This window comes from Trichechus manatus, unplaced genomic scaffold (genome assembly GCF_000243295.1).
Source record: "Trichechus manatus latirostris isolate Lorelei unplaced genomic scaffold, TriManLat1.0 scaffold00099, whole genome shotgun sequence".
NCBI lineage: Eukaryota > Metazoa > Chordata > Mammalia > Sirenia > Trichechidae > Trichechus > Trichechus manatus.
This window is the reverse complement of record NW_004444035.1, coordinates 5,346,543-5,366,548: the sequence shown is the minus strand read 5'-3', so window position 1 is coordinate 5,366,548 and position 20,006 is coordinate 5,346,543. Positions and strand designations below refer to the sequence as shown.

General features: G+C 37.7%; 1 protein-coding gene across 4 annotated transcripts in view; it reads left to right on the top strand.

Annotated features, from left to right (window-relative positions):
• ZDHHC2 (zinc finger DHHC-type palmitoyltransferase 2) overlaps positions 1-17,504 on the top strand; it is a 67,716-nt gene extending 50,212 nt beyond the window's left edge. For 2 of the 4 annotated variants that reach the window (XM_023737228.1, XM_023737230.1), the window contains exons 7-13: positions 1,158-1,278; positions 2,586-2,718; positions 5,771-5,897; positions 6,248-6,340; positions 9,187-9,299; positions 10,559-10,612; positions 14,007-17,504. In XM_023737228.1, coding sequence (XP_023592996.1) covers positions 1,158-1,278; positions 2,586-2,718; positions 5,771-5,897; positions 6,248-6,340; positions 9,187-9,299; positions 10,559-10,599 — 628 coding nt within the window. In that variant the 3' untranslated portion in view covers positions 10,600-10,612; positions 14,007-17,504. The remainder of the gene's footprint in view (positions 1-1,157; positions 1,279-2,585; positions 2,719-5,770; positions 5,898-6,247; positions 6,341-9,186; positions 9,300-10,558; positions 10,613-14,006) is intronic. The other 2 variants (XM_023737229.1, XM_023737231.1) reach the window with 2 other exon arrangements.
• The last annotated feature ends 2,502 nt before the right edge of the window (positions 17,505-20,006 follow it).

Sequence of the window (20,006 nt, the reverse complement as noted above, 5' to 3'; positions counted from 1 at the left end):
AATATGTGTACTACTGTTTCATGAGAAACTATTTGTTCTGTAAGCCTTCACCTGAAGTACAATAAAAAAAAAAAAATAGGAAAAAAAATCTAGAAGGAAAAATGTTTAGGTTTATTAGCAAAGTTAATGAGGGTAAAATGATGTTACCAGCATCAGAGAGGGAACAAAGACGTTTGAAGAGAGGAAAGCATTATGTGTATGTTTTATGCAATATGTTCATTAAACCAGTTAAGGAAGGGTTATTTCAACCAGTGAAGATGTCAGCCAGTTCCCACTTAGGTTTACACAGGATCATCCAGTGATTGCCCTGTTTTTATGGGGAAAAAAAGCAAGTTTTGATTGAACGTGTGGCTATAAAATGAGTTGTATTTGTGTTTATTAATATGATAGTTTGAATTCTTGCCCCCCCCCCAACAATATGATTTTAGAGTAAGGACTGAGAATTTGTAGAGCTCCATATTGGGAATCATAGAATGTAGTGCTAGCTCTCGGAATGCTTCTTTTACAGATAAGGAAAATGAAAACCTGATAGACTGTTTCACTTCCTCAAGGCCACGTAATTATTTAGTGTCAAATGTGCATGACAACCCTAGCTGTATGGCTCCCTGTCCTCTGTTTTTTTTTTTCCCAACTTCCCATTTAATGTGCTTTGACCGCCTGGTTGCTTCAGTTGTATGCTGACCACGTGCAAGGTGTAGTTTGTGAAGCTGTTTCATCTTATGTGGGGACACTTGAGAGATCTTAAATTAGTTTAGCGTAATTGGAAATCAAACCCAAAGATAGCATAGAGGAAGAGCTTAGTAGATTCCTCTGATCAGCATGACTTTATTAGGTTTCTCACCGGTTGTGTGCTTTTAGACATGTACTTATTTGTATTTTGTATTTGGACATGAGATACAGTGAGAAATTTCATGACTGATGAAAGCAATATTAAATATCAAATTTTAAAAACCTAGACATAGAAATTCCCTTAGTGAAATGGATTTTTTTTAATGCTTGTTTCTGTGTGTAAAGACATTGTATAAGCTATACTTTTAAAGAAATGCAAATAAATTTAAAATGCTATCTGTCCAGACACTATGTTCGACTTGAGCATAAGCATAGCTCTGGGGAAGATGTAAAATTCATTGGTAATGTTGTTTTTGCTTTGTTCACAGGGTGAACAATTGTGTTGGATTTTCAAATTACAAATTTTTCCTTCTTTTCTTGGCTTATTCTCTGCTATACTGCCTTTTTATTGCTGCTACGGATTTACAGTATTTTATCAAATTTTGGACAGTAAGTCATTACCTTGGAGACTCTTTTGGTAACCAAAAATATGGGGTATATGGACTTTTAGTAGTGAATTATTTCAGACATTGATTGCATAGATTAGAGATAATTTATACATAAAGTATAAGAAGATTTTTTTCAATATTTAAAAAAGTGTTTTCTTTATGTAAAATTATTTTAAAACTTTTCCTCTATAATAGCTTGAATTTTTATTAGATATTTATTGATTAGGCTCTAGGCAACTCATTTGTTTTCTGCACTTATAGATTTTACATGTAGGCAAAACCAAATTAAAACTGAGTACTTTAAATATCCAGAAATACTCCTCGTGAACGCCAAATGATGGTAAAAAAACAATCCATCCTCTGCTTGAACTGCCTTGTTATTTCTGTATTAAATTATCCTTTATTATGGTAAGGCTTTCCGAACTGCTGGATCATTTATGTGAGATTTGAACTCAATTCAATGCCAAAGGTTTGTTGAGTGCCTACTATGTGCCAGCTACATCGTTCAGCACTAGGAAGGTACGCGTGAATGGACAAGCTCCCAGCATTCGAGGATGCTTCCAGCATCCGGCTTGAAGAATGATCCCTAGTGAACATCTGAGAGAACATCACTGCTCCCCCTTTCCGTGGGTGGTGTCAGTTCCAAACTATGTGAAACAGCTTGACGCATTATTGTGGGTGTGTTGTTGTTTGTGTTCTTGTAGCTGATGCTGTTGTTTGTGGTAATGTAAAATGGCAATGAAAATAGTGGCTAAATTGTGCCGATTAATCTCCATTTTCCGGCATTATCATAAGACTATGTAAACGTTTGTGAATCTGTAACATATTAACAGAATGTGTTCAGGTAGTGAATTAAAATTGTATCTTATAGTTCCTTTTATTTTGATCCTCACTGTTATAACTTAGACACATAACTACTGCTAGTACCATAGTTTTTCTGTTTTGGTTATTCAAAACAAAATAAATTTCCCAAATATTAATATCTTTTCCAGATATATATTTACATTGCAGTAAACATTTATTTTAATTTCATGACATGTAATGTGTGTGGATATATATGTATATTTATCCACACACACAAATACATATCATCAGATTGAAATAAATACATATATATTTATAAGTATAAATATATATTTTTCTATATATGTTCCCCCAAGTGTTAACATAAAGTCATGTATCTGTCTCCATATCTAAATTTAAGAAAAAAAAAACCAAGCAAAACAAAACCTTACTAATTTACTTACAAAAGTAGGGAGAATACTTATCCCTTTGACAAAATATTTTATTTTCTTCCTTTCTTTGTAGAATGGCCTACCTGATACTCAAGCCAAGTTCCATATTATGTTTTTATTCTTTGCTGCAGCTATGTTTTCTGTCAGCTTGTCTTCTCTGTTTGGCTATCATTGTTGGCTAGTCAGCAAAAATAAATCTACATTAGGTGAGTATCTAATTTTGTAGTTCACAGAACTTTATTCACCAATACTTACCATACGATTAAATGCCAACCTGTCCTGACGTGGTAAGACTCATTCTCATTTCCCACATTTTTCAGTGGGCTGTGACTTGGTGACGTACAGATTCACCCATTCCATACGTGTATTGACTGTCCATTATGTATAAAGCATCGTGTATACACAGTGGTGAGCAAAGGCAAAAGAGTCTAGTGGGAGACACAGAAATAACCATACAGTAAATCCATGGAAACAGAAAGCAAGTTGGTGGTTGCCAAGGTCTGGGGATGGGGGAAATGCAGAATGCCCGCTTCAGTGGGTATGGGATTCCTTTCGGAATGGTGAAAATGTTTTGTAACTCGATACAGGTGATAGTTGCACAGCATTGTGAATGTACAACTGCCACCGAACTGTCTGCTTTTAAGTGGTTAACTCCACGTTATGTGAATTTCACCTCGATTTTTTTTTTTTTAAAGCCCTACAGGGAGAGAGCTAGGAGTCTCTGAGAAACTATACACATGACTTATAGCGATCCCACAGAACAGGGCAGAACTGCCCCATAGGATTTCAAGGCTGTAAATCTTTACCGAAGCAGACCGCCCCATCTTTCTCCCCCAGAGCAACAACTGGTGGGTTCCAACCACTGACCTTTCAGTTAGTAGCTGAGAGCTTTAACCACTGCGCCACCATGGCTCGGAATCAACTCAACGGCAGTGGGTATACATGTGACTGGAGCATAGTAAACTAAAGAACAGTAATATACAATGAAGTTGGAGAAGGAACTAGACCATATGGAGCCTTCTAGGTTAAGATTAGGATTTTGGGAATGCATCCAGAGTTTGTAAATCCTTATGATCTCCAGGAGCCCCTAGGTGGTGCAGACGGTTAACGTGCTCACTGCTAACCAAAAGGTTGGAGGCTAAAATCCATCCAGAGGCATCTCAGAAGGAACGCGAGGCAATCCACTTCCGAAAAATCAGCCACTGAAAACCCTGTAGAGCAAAGTTCTACTGTGACACGCATGGGGTCACTATGAGTAGGAGTCAGCTGGACAACAGCGGTAGTTTTTTGTTTTTATCTCAAAGGATACATCAAGCTGAGATCTCATTACTATAATATTCAGTGAAGACTAGTTGTAGTAGACGGTCAGCAAAGTGTTAATTTTTAATATTCAAGTGAAATCTTATTACAGCCAATACTGTTAAAGTGAAAATATTAGTATAAGAAAGTATTTTTTAGCAAGGTATCTTATTTCAAAGTATATGTAGAGCAATTAAATTATAATTCATCAAAGTAATTGTTTCTAGAAGTTAACTTCTATAAATGTCTAGATATACCTTAAAGCACTGAAAGACTTCCTTCAGACAATATGGTCCTATCATTAAAAAAAAGTTTTATAAAAAGCCATATAACATCGGGTGACAAATGCTAGGGATCTTGCAAATCACCCCCCCTTTTTTTTAATAGTTCCCTGACTCTAGCTAGATTTAATTTTTCCTTTTTAAATTATGGATAAAAATCATACACTTCTCTGTTTGTTCATATTCCAAAAATGAAATTTTAGATTTTGCATTACAGCATTATTCAAGAAGAAAATGTAGCATAAAGGAAGGGGTATTGGAGATCTGGTTCAAGTCTCATCCTATCATTTATATGTTATCTGAGCAAGTCCCACAACCTCTCTGGACATCAACTTCCATATCCAAAGTAGACATAAGGAGATGCAATGTATGGTGCTGGATTTGATCCCCATTTGAACAAACCAGCTTTTAAGTATATACTTGAAAAAAAAATTATGAATAGATAAAATTCTTTATTGGAAATCAGGATTTACTGGTTGAAAAAAGCAAGTTGGAGAATTATGTAAAGTATAGCCTCATTTTGGTTAAAAATACTATGTAGATTTGTATTAACAAATTAACATCCTGCCATATGCAGATGACACAACCTTGCTTGCTAAAGTAAATAGGACTTCAAGCACTTACTGATGAAAGTCAGGGACTGCAGCCTTCAGTATGGATTGCACCTTAAAAAAAAAAAAAAACAAGGATCCTTACAGCTGGACTAGTGAACAACATCATGATCATGATAAATGGAGAAAAGATTGACGTTCTCAAGGATTTCATTTTACTTGGATCCACAGTCAACACCCATGGAAGCAGCAGTCAAGAAATCAAATGACGCATTGCACTGGGCACATCTGCTGCAAAAGACCTCTTTAAAGCATTAAAAAGCAAAGATGTCATCTTGAGGACTAAGATGCACCTGACCCAAGCCATGGTGTTTTCAGTTGCTTCATATGCATTTGAAAGCTGAACAATGAATAAGGAAGAGTAAAGAAGAACTGATAACTTTGAATTACGGTGTTGGCAAAGAATATTGAACATACCATGGATTTCCAGAAGAACGAACAAATCTGTCTTGGAAGAAGTACAGCCAGAATGTTCATTAGAAACAAGGATAGTGAAACTTCATCTTGCTTACTTTGGACATGTTATCAGGAGCGACAGACCCTGGAAAAGGGCATCATCCTTGGTAAAGTAGAGGGTCAGCAAAAGACAGGAAGACCTTCAACTAGATGGACTGACACAATGGCTGTAACAGTGGGCTCAACCACAGCAGCAACTGTGAGGACGGCACAGGACCAGGCAGTGTTTGGTTCTGTTGTGCATGGGGTCGCTATGAGCTGGAACTGACTCGACAGCCCTTAACAACAACAACGTATCTAGCTACTATCAAAAGATTCAGATTAAAGTTTTCATTTTTTTTGCTTGCTTGTATTTTGTACAGTGCACATGTGCTGCTGTAGTAATAAAAGGATTCCTTAAAAATTAAAACAGACATAATCATATCTTACAATTATTTAAAAACATAGAACAGACAACCTATTTTGCAGGGCTCTTGATTGGCATGTAAGTATTCACAGGAAGCTGGCCATTGATTTTGAGAGCTTTACTCATTAATTCGATCATTTCTAAATATTATAGGTTACTAGTAGGCATGTTCTTTATCGTATGATTTCTCTACCATCTTTTCTAGAAGCATTCAGAAATCCAGTATTTCGTCATGGAACAGATAAGAATGGATTCAGCCTGGGTTTCAGCAAAAATATGCGACAAGTTTTTGGTGATGAGAAGAAGTACTGGTTGCTACCCATTTTCTCAAGGTACTTTATGAAAAAGTAATTATGAAAATATTCAGGTTTTAAACTAATAAAAGTTATCCAACAAAAGATAATTTCAGGAAAAGCCTCTAGTTCCGTTGGTCTGTAGTTAGATAATTCTGTATAGGTATGCCTCTTTTTTAAAGCACTGTTTTATGATTCACTCTTCCATCAATGTGGAAACCAGTCGACTCTTCATCTCCCTAAACATAAACACTGTATTGAACCCAGTGTCTGATGGACACATTTAGACTGCAATATAGCATATTCTCTCTCAGACATGAGCATTTTAACAGAGTTTCACTCTATTGTCTTCTTCATGGTTCAGTTATAAGTTTTTATTTTTACTACAGTCTAGGTGATGGCTGTTCTTTTCCAACCTGCCTTGTTAACCAGGATCCTGAGCAACCATCCACTCCTGCAGGACTGAATTCAACAGCTAAAAAGTAACCTCATATAATTTTTTTTTTCATTTTGTTTTCAAATAATGTATTTTATCCTCATGTGTCCTTTGGTTATACATTCCTTTGAGAAAAATTTTTTAAAGAACGTAAGATAATTTACTACAATGGCTGCCACTTGGAGCGAGGGAGGGATTACATGACTGGGGAGGGGTATACAGGAAGCTTTGATTATACATGTAAAACTCTGTTTATTAATCCAGGTGGTGGATAAACAGGTGTGTCTTCTCTATACATTTTGGTTAACTGAATAATTTCATGATTTTTTAAATGTAGTGATTAAAAGAAAAAAAAAGTAAGTCAAAATTAGCTCCCCCAGTGGGCAGGTGAGCAGGCAGGTAAGATTTCCCTTGAACTCTCAATGTCTTGTGGAGTCAGTTCCTCCTCATAGCGACCCCACTGTTGTAGAGTAGAACTATGCCCTGTGGTTTTCAAGGCTGTGACCTTTTGGAAGCACATCACTAGGCTTTTCTTCCAAGGTGCCTGTGGGTTGGTTCGAACCGCCAATCTTTTGGTTAACAGCTAAGCACTTAACTGTTTGCGCCACCCAGGGCCCAGTTTTCCCTGATTAGCCCATACAGAATTTCTATCGCTAGTCCTGGCCTCTCCTCTGTCCTCCAGAGGCGTATATCTGTCTACCTCCTCGACATACCCACCTGTCAAAAAGTCGTCTACAGCCGGGAACAGGTAAAAACAGAGCTCAGGATTTCCCACCCATCTCCAGCCTCCAGTGATTCTCCCCTGTCCTTCCTGTATTAGTAACTGGTGACCCCCATTTTCCCAGGTACTCATACCAGAAACCCTGGAGGCATCCTAGATCCGCTCTTCGGGTTACTTTGTGTTTACCCCATTTGCAAATCCTGTCGGGTGCCCCCATGAAACATGTTATAATCTCAACACTTTCTCTCTCCCTCCATGGCTGCTTCCCCGGTCCAAGCCATCATCATTTCTTACATGGGTTATTTCAACAGCTTCCCAACTGATCTTCCTGGTTCTGGGTTTGTCCCACTCTGTTCTCTTCTCCATTCAGAAGCTAGAGTGATCCTTTTAAGACAAACCAGATTGTGTCGTTCTTCTACTCCAAACCCTCTACGGGTCTCCCACTTCACCCACAATAAAAGCCAATGAATGTCCTACCAGGATGTATAAGGCTCTGTCTGATCCCTGGCCCCCGACGCCTTTCTAACCCACAGTCCTCATGCATACACACCAACTTCCCCTTCCTCAAATATACCAAGCATACCCCTTAGCGCCTTTTTACTCGCCAGCTCCTCTTCCTACCTGTTCTCCCTCCAGATACCTGAACGGTCTGTGTCTTCTCTTCACTCTCTGCTCAGGTGTAATCATCACAGCAGAGGCCATCTTTGAAAACTCTTTCTAGAATCGTAACTTCCTCCTGCACATCCCTTTACCCTGTCTGATTTATTGTCATAACTCATACTGTCACCTGACTTATTATATATGTTTGTTTATTCTTCTTCCTGAATTATAGTGAAATTTCCATCAGATCAAGGACTTTGTTCATTGATGAAATAGGTATTCAATAAATATTGTTGGATGAATGAATCCTCACCGAGTGTCAGAACCTTATTAGCAGCGGTGAATCTGCAGGAAGTCCCTAACCTGGGACCTAATTAGTATGCTGTACCTCTTAAAGGATCCCTTTCTAGAGGACCAATAAAAATTAGAGATTTTCATCTGAATAGATAGAAACCTGAGCAGAGACCCACTGAGGGTTTTTGTTTTTGTTATTTTGAAGATTTCACCTCTAGATTTTTCATAAGAGGATGTTAAAGGGCCACAAAGTAGAAATATCCTCAAATTCTAGATGAGGTAATTATTAAGGAGTAAAAACATATCCTTTAAAAAATAGAACAGTTACATTCAACTAAAATATATTAAAATTAGTTCTTGGAAAATTTTTAAGTGTTTTCCTTTTGGACATTTTGGTAATTACCATTTCAGCTGCTCTAAAAATACACTACTAGTTTCTATGCCAATAATTTTTCCTGCCTTTACTATAAGGGAAATGTTATTTTAACGTATGTGTATTTTGTCATACTATGCAACGTATTCATATGTACCATGTCTGTCTAAATTTTAAAACATAAAGTTTAAAGAGATTATTCTTTCAAAACTCCCTGCCTGCCAAGGTGAATGTTGGATTTGTAAAACCTGGTGAACATCAGATCTTCTCAGCATTCCTGCAAGACAGTACTCACATTGTTCTTTCCGTTTCATAAATGAAGACAGAGAATTCTTTGTCAAGACCAGCTAGGCCACTTTAGACTAGACCAGTTTTTCTGAAACTTGTCTTTCTACTATCACCTACGTATTTTTTTTCCATATCCACATACCACTTACAAAATTAGTATTTTTCTTTCATACATGTCTTTTAATTGGCATTTGAATTCATTTTTTAAACAGAACTTTGTATCACTGTTATAAATGAGAAACCAGCACGACTTGCCATAAATAGAATGTAACTGTAAAAAATAAAATTGCTAATAAAATACTATTATTAGGTTCTAACTAGATTCCATTGCCTATTAAAGTCTTAAGCGGAAACCATTTTCTCTGTATTAAAAATGGAGATTTACCAGAGTTAGATATCATCATCTTCTTATTGTAATCAGAAGAATAGAAAGAGAACTGAAGAGAGAATACTTTTCACATCATGAGTCAGTGTTATTTAATACCTTCTCCCTGTATGCCCCAACTTATCTTGGGTACCTCTATAATCATATTACATCACAAGTAGTTTGAGTTCTGTTCTTTGGGAAACACTCAATGATACTATCAAGAGCTGACTTATTTTTATTATTTCGCAGTCCTGAAAACCACCAATTTCCTGCCAAAATGTTGCGAGAGTCCCAGAGCCACCTTCTTACTGATTCTCAATCTTGGACAGAGAGCGGCATAAACCCAGGAAAGGGTAAAGCTGGTAAAGGGTGTGCTTGTTTTTACAAGGGTTTCAGAAGGTGAAAAGTGGCGAAACAGTTCATTTATAAATCTACAGAATTTTTCTTGGTTTAGACTTGGACTGCTATTGTAAAATTAGAATTAGTTTCAAAGAACTTCCATTTGTGAGGTACTTTGACTAATGTGTGCTAAAAAAAAAAAAACAAACCCCATTGCCGTCGAGTCGATTCCAACTCATAGTCGGAATGATAGCGACCCTGTAGGGCAGAGTAGAACTGCTCCTTAGGGTTTCCAAGGAGCTGCTGGTGGATCTGAACCGCCAGCCTTTTGGTGAGCAGCTGAGCTCTTAACCACTGCACCACCAGGGCTCCCGTGTGTACTAGCAGTAGAATATCATGGTAGTGAGTTGAAATGGGTCCTCCAAAAATTCATGTCCACTCAGAATCTCAGAGTGTGACCTCATTTGGAAATAGGGTCTTTGCAGATGTAATTAATTAAGATGAGGTTCATACAGGATTAGAGCGGGCCTAATCCAATGACTGGGGCCCTGGTGGTGCAGTGGTTAAGAACTCGGCTGCTAACCAAAAGGTTGACAGTTCAAATCCACCAGCTGTTCCTTGGAAACCCTATGGGGCAGTTCTGCTCTGTCCTGTAGGGTCACTGTCAGTTGGCATCGACTGGATGGCAACAGATTTGGTTTTTTTACAAGGAGAGAGGGCACACAGAGATGCACACAGAAAAGAAGGGTATGTGAGGACAGAGGCAGAGATTGGAGAGAGGCAGCTACAAACCAGACAACACCGATGACTGCTGGGAGCCACCAGAAGCTAGGAAGAGGCGAGGGAGGATTCTTCCCTAGGACCCTCAAAAGGAGCATGGCTCTGCCAACACCTTGATTTCAGACTTCTAGTTTCCAGAACTGAGAGAGAATATATTTCTGGTGTTGTAAGCCACTCGGTTTGTGGTGATTTTCAATACTTGAAGAATTAGGAAACCTGGTTAAGATGATGTGAATAGTGCCAAGTTCAACGTATCTTTCATTATTTTGTTCCCCTACTTGCTCGGCTGTGTATCTGTAACTGTTTTTAAAGTGTTTTGTGACACTGGCTGTGGATGACACTTCATCAGTTGTGTGTGTGCGTTTCTGTATAACCATCTTGTAAACACCCGTACTATGTACGAGGCACCCTTAGAAGTATAGTGGGAGAATTCCTGGATAAATAAACAAATCTCTGCCTATTTTTTCAACACTAACAAAAAATGCCAATTTATGTTCTTTAGGTATGAGCAACCCTGCGTTGACCATGGAGAATGAGACTTAACTCTTCAAGCAAAGTAAGTTCATACTTTCTAAAAGTAAGACACATTTTCCTTGGTTGGTATGCTTTATATTTTTAACAGTTTTCCAGTTCTCTTAGGGCAAACTGTTTCTATAAATATTATTACTATTTTTGAGTGACTGAAATTATGTCTTATCTGACCTGTAGTATCACATCAGTCATGCTGAGGCCTCTGGTCATGAGGCTATCTTAGAATTAACTAGTATGTAGGTTACCTCGATAGTTATAGAAATCGGTTGATGAACAAAATTCATTTTTCTAGTCATGCATTAAATGGCAGGGATTGATCCTAAAACGTTCAGCTGTACATGAAAATTATCTTGTCATTTCATAGGATAAAGCAGTTTTTTATGTTTCTCTATCCTTCAGGACATATACCAGTCATACCCTTGACTGTATGTTAGCAGAATTTCACTGGGTCCAAGTGCAAGATAATTACATCTTGTTAGCAAAAATTTCCATCATCGCCATATTTTGGTCATATTAGGACGCCATAGCCTGAGCTATTCTTAAAGTGCTAGGTGTTCCAAATCATTGTTTTTAGACCACAATTATTTTTCAGACCTGTAGTTTTAAATAAATGTCTTTATAACATAATCTATTTATAAACTTTCTGTCAATAAAAAAACCACAATAAGGATCCCCTTTGGAAAAAAGCCATAAACAACAAAATAAACCACTATATGCACTGTCAGTCACATTAAACATAAAATAAAGAGTCGAACATGGAAGTTGTCAAGACAACTCTCTATTGCAAAATTGCAACCTGAAATCCTAAAGTCTAAGAGAAGCAAGAAAGTGGCATTGAGCACAAAATGATTTGTGTAAAAATATTTCACGGACATATGGTTTCTTTGTTTGGTTTGGTTTGGTTCTGATGAATAGCTATGTAATAAGAGCAAAACACTGATCCTGCGGTTTTCCAGCTGACTAGTGTTTTGATTTTGGACCACCAGGATCAGCTGTGGATACATGATGGTACAGTAGGTCAGATTAATCATAACTGTGGTTAAACCTGTTGGCATCAAGTCAATTCCAACTCACAGGGACCCTGTAGGACAGAGTAGAACTCCCCCATAGGGTTTCCAAGGCTGTAATCTTTACCGAAGCAGACTGCCACATCTTGCAGAGTGGCTGGTAGGTTTAAACCGCCAACCTCTCGGTTAGTAGTCGAGTGTTTAACAACTGCACCACCAGGGCTTCTTATAACTATGATTACCCAAAACCCAAACCCATTGCTGTCGAACTGATTTCGATTCATAGAAACTCTATAGGGCAGCGTAGAACTGCCCCATAGGGTTTCCAAGGAGTGGCTAGTAGATTTGAACGGCCAATATTTTAGTTAGCAGCCAAGCTTTTTAGAATAGTGAAAATATGATTGTCTTAATTTGATTAAATAGCATAAGAGATCATTTTTTAATTTCTGGAAATAATTATTATAACTATAAATGTAAAAATATGAATCACTAGCCAATACCACAAATAATAAATTTTACAGAACACAGGAAAATATAAAGTTTCAGAGAATTTTTTTCCATTAGTTTGGATCATTAGTTTCAAATCATCAGTACCATTGTTTGTGAGGTCAGTGTTATCACAGATTTTTCTATATGTTAAAAGTTTTACATGTTTGGATAGTAATGTCACATGTAAGCTATCTAGATTTTCCTGTATTTGGGCACAAGACTAGTATCTCTTTCATTCATTGCTCTAGCCCCAACATCTTGCACAGTATGAGACACATAGTAGGTTCTCAATAAATATTTGATAAATAAATAATAAGCACAATGTTGAAGTAAAAAATTTCACAAAACTTGATTTTACATTTTAATATAGGACATCAGTGGTCACACCAACCAAGTGGCAACGTGAATCAGCTGCATAGACGTGAAAAAAACAAGTGATCTTCTGATGTAATGTTTTTCCTTCTCTTGACATAACCAGTGGCAATAGCATTTTTTAAAATTTTTATCTAAGATAGCTAATGGATACCAGACTTTTTATAAATATTTTCTTTATTTCCTGGAACTCAGAGTCGCAATTCACTCGGTACACACTTATATTCAATAATATTGTGTGGTATTGATATGTCTAATTTAAATACATTCCTAAATAATACCTTCATTTTTTTTTTTCTCCTTTTATTGAACTACACTGGAGCCCCAGTGGCACGGTGGTTAAGAGCTTGGCTGTTAACCAAAGGTTTGGCAGTCTGAATCCACCAGTCGCTCCTTGGAAACCCTATGGAGTAGTTCTTCTCTATCCTGCAGGGTTGCTGTGAGTCGGAACCAACTCAACAGCACCTAACAACGATAACAGCAACAACAATTTAAATATATTCCTAAATACCTTCATTTTTTTTTTTCTCCTCTTTTTGAACTACATTAGTAAATGATCTGTGGGCTTTTTATAAAATATTTCCTAGTTCAGCAGTTTCCAGATAGTTATAATGAGCCTAACCCCATAGCAGTGCTAAAGAGTAGATTGTTGGTGTTATTTGCTGTCAAGTCGGTACCAACTCATGGTGACCCCATGTGTGCAGTGTAGAACTATTCATAGGGTTTTCAAGGCTGTGACCTTTCAGAAGTAGATTGCTGGGCCAGGTGCTTCTTGGTGGGTTCCAACTGCCGGCTTTTGGGCTAGTTGTGGGGCGCTTCACCATTTGCACCACCCGTACCAAAAAAAAAATCCAAATCTGTTGCCACTGAGTCGATTCTGACTCATAGAGATCCTATGGGACAGAGTAGAACTGTCCCACATGGTTTCCAAGGAGCAGCTAGTGGATTTGAACTGCCAGCCTTTTGGTTAATAGCCATAGCTCTTAACCACTAGGCCACCAAGGTTTCCTTGCACCACCAGGAACTCCAAAGAGTAGATTAGAGATTTAGCCTGCCCAACCTTCTCCCTTATACAGTCTCGATTTAAACACACACACGCTGTGCTTCTATGCCAATGAAGTTTCAAAATTATTTCCTTAAGTCCCCCTTCCAACCTGTGATGCCTGAACTACTAGCTTCAGACTACTGCAGAATTAATATCCTAGAACCCTGCCACTCAAATTCTGGTCCACGGACCAGCAACATTGGCATCACCTGGGAGCTTGTTAGAAATGCAGGATGTCAGGCAGTACCCTAGACCTACAGAACCAGAACCTCATCTTCAGCATTTTAACAAGATCTTCATCTTGCATCCTCTATATGAACATTAAAGTTTGAGAAGCATTGATCTTAAAGTCTACATTCAAGAACTGATCTACTGAGACTTCTAGCACAGAAAACATCGTATTTAATGTTGAGCAAGGGATGTTATGGCAACAAACAACGAATGAGTTGGTAAGTTTTTTTTATTTATAGTTAACAATAGTTTCATGTTTTCTGTTTCGTTTCAAGGTATCAGTGTTGCAGGCGGATGGAAGAGGCTTCCTGCAGAAAGGCGCGCTAGCCAGTTATTCCTATTTCCTGTTGGCTAGATTTGCAGAGCGTGAATGATTGGTTCTGTCTGAGCCATGGCTTAAAACGTAACACATTTTTTATACAGTATACAGATCGTTTCAACTATCACAAATTCCTGTCAAATATTAACACTACTTATGGTTTCTGAATCGAGAGGGGGAATACCTTCTATTATAAAACCTTGGAATAAATTCATGGGCTAGTTTCACCCAGATATTTGGGCAGCACAATGTATCACATAAAATCTGATTTTCAGATTCAGGAAATGGAGAAGATTAAGATAGTGTTTGAGATTTAAGAGATTTCAAGCCAGATGACAACGGTAAGCTTTATTTGTGAAACCTGCTAGTTACCTGTGAGAAGGTGGATGTAGCAAACCAGACTCCTTTGTTTGTTCCTTCTGATGTAAACCCAGCCTCAGACTGAGTGAATTGTTGCAACTCCAAATTCATTACAAAGTCCCAGTGGCCTGCAGGTGAAGATCACCCTCCGTTTTCACCAGACTTAATCCAATCTTAGCCTTGTTCCCTGCTGGAAACGAAGTATGGACATTGAAGCTGAAGCTCACTGATAAAGCCATTAGCTAGAAAACTCTTGTCAGAACTAATTACAATACACCGGAAATATATTTTTCCTCTCTTCCAGTCTTCTTAAATTGAGGGGAAAAATCTGTAACAACAATTACAAAGCGTGGCTTATGACATTCTTTTGTCAATTTGGTTTAAAAAATATCTTTTTAGGTTATTTCTCCTATGGGATGTAGCAAAAATACTAAATTTCTATTAAGAATTCCTGATGGGTCACTAGATGAATCCTTCAGCGATATCTGTGTTATTTCTATGCCTCTCAGCAAAACTACCTATTTAGATTAAATTATGCAAATTATCAAACAACATCTGGTCTTCTGGAAATTTAGTTCAACATGAACTAAAGCAGCATGCTGTTTGGAGATATAGTTCAAGATAGACTAAGGTGGTTTGTTTGTTGATACCAGAATGTTCAGCTTCAGTAAACATACTGAGAAGCTCTTGTGCCTTGTATGTGCTATTTAAAAAAAAAAAAGTTTTGTTCCTTTTTTTTTTTAATTTGAATGAAGTGTATGTAAGTTTTGTAATTGTAATTAGCAAATGGAATAACAGGCTGCATGCTTTTTGGTACTGACTTTGAGAGTTTAAAGCAGATTACCTTTTAAAACTACACAGCTGAAGAACTCACATTTAATCAAAGAGAAAATGATGTTAAACTTTTCAAAGTCTTTGTTAGACAAAAATTCAACACAAGGAAACTAGAAGGCCAGAGGATAATGGAATAAAAGATCTTGGCAATTAGTCCTTGCTAACCATATAATATAAGGAGTTTTACAGTAAATGCGTTAAGGAAAGAGTCAGCATCAGCCAAATGCATTTTATGGTTATTTGAGTGCAGTTCTTTGAACAATAGGATCGCCGTCTTTTTCAGACTTTTTTTTTAAGAGCTAAAGATTTTAACCTGATAATCTGCTTTAAGAAATCTCAGAAGATATGATACATTTTTACTTTTATCTTAACTTAGCATTTTTTTGGTCCCATTTTTCACTACCTAAAGTGCCAGATTGGAACCGATAGCTACTGCTAGAAGTCTTAATGGCAACAGCAGCGCGTGCTATATTAAGAGTTTAATGCAGCCAATTTTTTTTCAAAGCGCAGTACTAGATCTCTTTTCCTAGACAAGATTCTGTTAGGAGTTCCCTCATTTATCACTATTTTTTTTTTTAATTTGAGTAAACTTGTCAAACTGAAAGCAAAGAAAAAAGGAGGGATTTTTCTCCTTTTCTCACTAGAGAACTGTTAATTTTTTCCCCTTTAAATCTTTTATGTAATTATTCAAAAGCATGAAAACATTTTCATTAAGTTGTAATGGTTCCCTTTCTGTTTTTATACTATGGACAACTGTTAAAGAATTTTTGGTTTTGTTTGTTTCAGTTCTAGGGGATGATAATTTTTTTGGAAATGATCGCATATCTCATTAAATATGAAGTATATATTATACCTGAGAGAAGAAAGCAACAAATAAACCTACGTTTTGTACATAGCTATAAAATTTACTTTTAAATTATTTTAAACATTTTACTTTAAAAAAAGTTATTGGCTTAACTCAAAGTCGAAAACAAGTTTACACTTCAACTGTCCTGATTATCCATTAAACTGATAATCTTTATTTTTCCTGTGTTTGGAAATTCTACTATACACACATTAGGATATAAGAAGTTTTTCATTTAAAAACTATTGTACAAACTGCCTCTTATACATTAGTTAACTTTTTGCTATTGCGCAATGGAATAGGTTTTGCTTTTTCAAAGATAAATTAAAGAAAAATATTTCATCTAAATATAAATGACCAGACATTCGAGGAAGTGCGTTTCCACCAATTCCCTCCTGTTATGTCCGAATAAAGTCTGGTTGATCACGAAGTTGAAATTGCCTTTGCGCTGACAATCGAAATTGCTTTGAATATATACTTTTCTTAATCGTCTACTAGGGCTACTCATGGCAAAATTCATGTCTACAGCCTGGCTGTTACATAGGGTTTTGTTTTTCTTTTTTTAAAGGGAGGAGGGAGGATGGGTGAATGAAGTAATTGCTCATTAGTAGTAATTAAATGATTCTCAGGACAGTCAGTGACAGACTATGAAATTCGTGTACACTGCAATCAGCAGAGAACTATTGGAAATATGGCATATGTTTGACAAGAAAAAAACTATATTCACTAGGGAAATCAAATGCAAAAGATTTATAAACGTGTATAAAAAATTACTCTAGAAATACTGTTGTTCATGCTTCAAGGAAGAAAACACGTGAAAACCTGTTACGCCATTATATAATGAACTAGAAATTCTTCCCTATTTTGAATTACATGTAAACTTGCTGCGCTGGCTCAGAGGTCAGTCAGCCGTAGACTCTGGTGTATACTCATCACATGATCGCGTACTTACCTGTGAAAGGGATGGCTCTGATACTCCTATGAGTTACAAAATAAAAGTATGAACCTACGCAAACCACAGAAAATGGTCAATGCAAGCCCACTTCCATTGTAAACCACGTAAACCACGCGGGAGATACCCCAGTACGACCGTTCCCTCCATGGATTTTTCACAAATAACATATATCTGTACGTAAGATCCGCCTGCAGAAACCTGTTTTTCCCCAGTAGACAACCACCTGACTTAATCCAACATGTTTTCGCAGCCTACACTCCTTTTTCCACATACTGAGCCTACTTAGATGTGGAAGAGGACCCTGTTATACACCTTACGTATTTGTTACTCTTGTACAAAAGATACCACTGGAATTTTTTAACCTTGTCTTGGTAAAAAAATTATAGATTCTAATTTTTATTGAAATATTAGCAATTTGAATATGTAACTAATTATTCAAAGCATTAAATAAATGCCAACATTAAAGCCTTCTGGATTTAAAAATTGAGCAATCTCTTCTCCACTGGACTTCCTTTAGAATTCATTACCAAAAGATCTTACTTGGTTCCTTGACACAGGAAATGGTTGTTATACACGCTAATGGCCCTTTCCTTTTCTCTTTGCTGTGGTGGATTTGCTCTTCTTCAATAGAAGTATCCTGATTCGTGAACACTGGACATCACTGAGGGGGTGAATTCAAGGAGGCTTGTTTCAAAGACGATCCCTGGATGACGCAAACGGTTTGTGCTCAAGTACTAACCTAAAGCAGCCCCGGTGACGCAGTGGTTAAGAGCTTGGCTGCTAACCAAAAGGTCGGCAGTTCGAATCTACCAGCCCCTCCTTGGAAATTCCACGGGGCAGTTGTACTCTGTCCTGGAGGGTCGCTATGAGTCAGGATGGACTTGAAGGCAATGGGTTTGGTTTTTGTTTTTAGTTCTGGTACCAACCTACCCTACGGAGCAGTTCTACTCCGTAACACACAGGGTCGCCATGGGTTGGAATCGACTTGACAGCAACGGGTTTTGTTTGAAAGAAACTCCTGTAGAGCAAAAGCCGTGAACATAAAGACTCCCTCAGTGTAGTCCAGTGGAGCAGGAGGCTCTGAAATGGGATATGTTTTTTTTCCCTTCCTCAAAATCCCCTTAAAATGTGATTAAAGAGGCTGCTCTACCACAGTGCAGCCTAGGCTGCTAATAATGCCTCTTGCACCGTTAACTGTTCTTAGACCAACAAAAAGCTCGAATATGATAACACTGCGCAGTGCCAAAGAGACAAGTTTAAATCACTTGCAGCCCTTTCTGGTTACAGGAAAGTGACAGTGAAAACAAATCTGTTGATAATGCCCAAAGACAGATCTTTCTCTGGTGGTCTTGCTTATAGGCAGTATGCAGGATTTCTGGAGTGTTCACTGACAGCTGAGGGAAAATGTCTATAAAATTATTTGTTAAGTTGGCTTATTTCTGAGTAGAAACTAAACCAAAGGGGAAACTTTTAGTAATTGATTTTAAGCTCTTATACTGTGTAAGGGGGCTCCTTGCTGCTGAGAAAGGACAGTATTATTTTAGTTTTAATCTTACCTGAAAAACACAAGCTCTGATTTATGTTGCAGCTTCCAGGGAACGTTTAACAGTGTAAGGAGCTCAAACCTGACCTGAATTTATTAATATTGAATAGTTCTTATCTGATGGATAAAGATGCTTAACCAAACTGAGAAAAACATAATACTTCAAAGTAGAATTCTGTTGGTACCGAATTGAAGAACTGATAGCATGGAATGTTTCTGTTCTTCTGTTTCTTACTCAACTATGAAAGCAAGGCTACTATTGTCAGAGTTTAGCTTGCATGTCTTTTTCCTGCCAGGATGATGGTCCTCTAACGCCTAGTGTGAAAAGCATCCTAAATGACCTAATCAAACATTTATTGTGTGAATGTTAAATACGAAAAACAACCAACCTTAATTACACACTGATCTTAGAGTAAAATGCAAACCTGTTTTAAAGTTCTTCAGAAAGTGTATTTAGGCAAAAAGTAGAGAATTTGGATGAGCCCCAGAATAGCAATTGAGAATCCACTGAAGGAAAGTCGGTATACACGTGAGCCGCTCAAGGACAGCTGTTGGCTTGTCTTTCATGCTGACTCTCTTTATACACAGGCTTTGCAGGGATATTTAGTATCTCGAAGTTTATGATCTCCAAACCCAGGCGCTTCAGGGACAGGTTGTTAGCTGAGCGACAGTGCTGATTCCACTTGTCCATAGATGGCTCCGTCCCTGGGGTTCTTCTAACCCCTTTGCAACAAAGGCATGTTTTAAACTAGTAACCGCCAATGACTGCTTTGTGTATTCCAGAGTATCTTCTTAACACCAGTTAAACTTGTTGCCGTCAAGCTGATTCCAATTCATAGTGACCCTGTAGGACAGACTAAAACTGTCCCATAGGGTTTCCAAGGAGTGGCGGTGGATTCGAACTGCCGACCTTATGGTTAGCAGCTGAGCTCTTAAACCACTGCACCACCAGGGCTCCAGTTAGTGTATCATTAAATGGCAGAGTCTGTACTGCCAAAGAGAATTTAGCTTTATCTGCAAGGGAAGGAAACAGAACCCTAAGTTTACCAAAAGGACACTAACAATAAGCAATGCTAATTCTGGTCTAGAAAAAAGAAAACCAAACAGGTGTATGACACCACAGATGAAACGGTCCCCATCAAGACCCTTCAGGCCTGTGACATAAGAAGGAGAATGAGATGTAGAAGGTAAGTTCCTCTGGGCTTTTCAAACTGGAACTTCATAACGACTTGGAAGCCAAATGACGATGTTCAGTCTGAGGCTGAAGGAACCCCAGCTTCTCAGCATGCTGCTGGATAAAGTTATCTTTGTCTTTGGGAGAAAGAGGAGCCAACAGAACTGTGTGAAAGCAGCCATTTTTCCCTGCCGTGGCAGTAAAGTCAGGGGGAAGATGATACTCCTGAACGCCTCTGTCATGCCG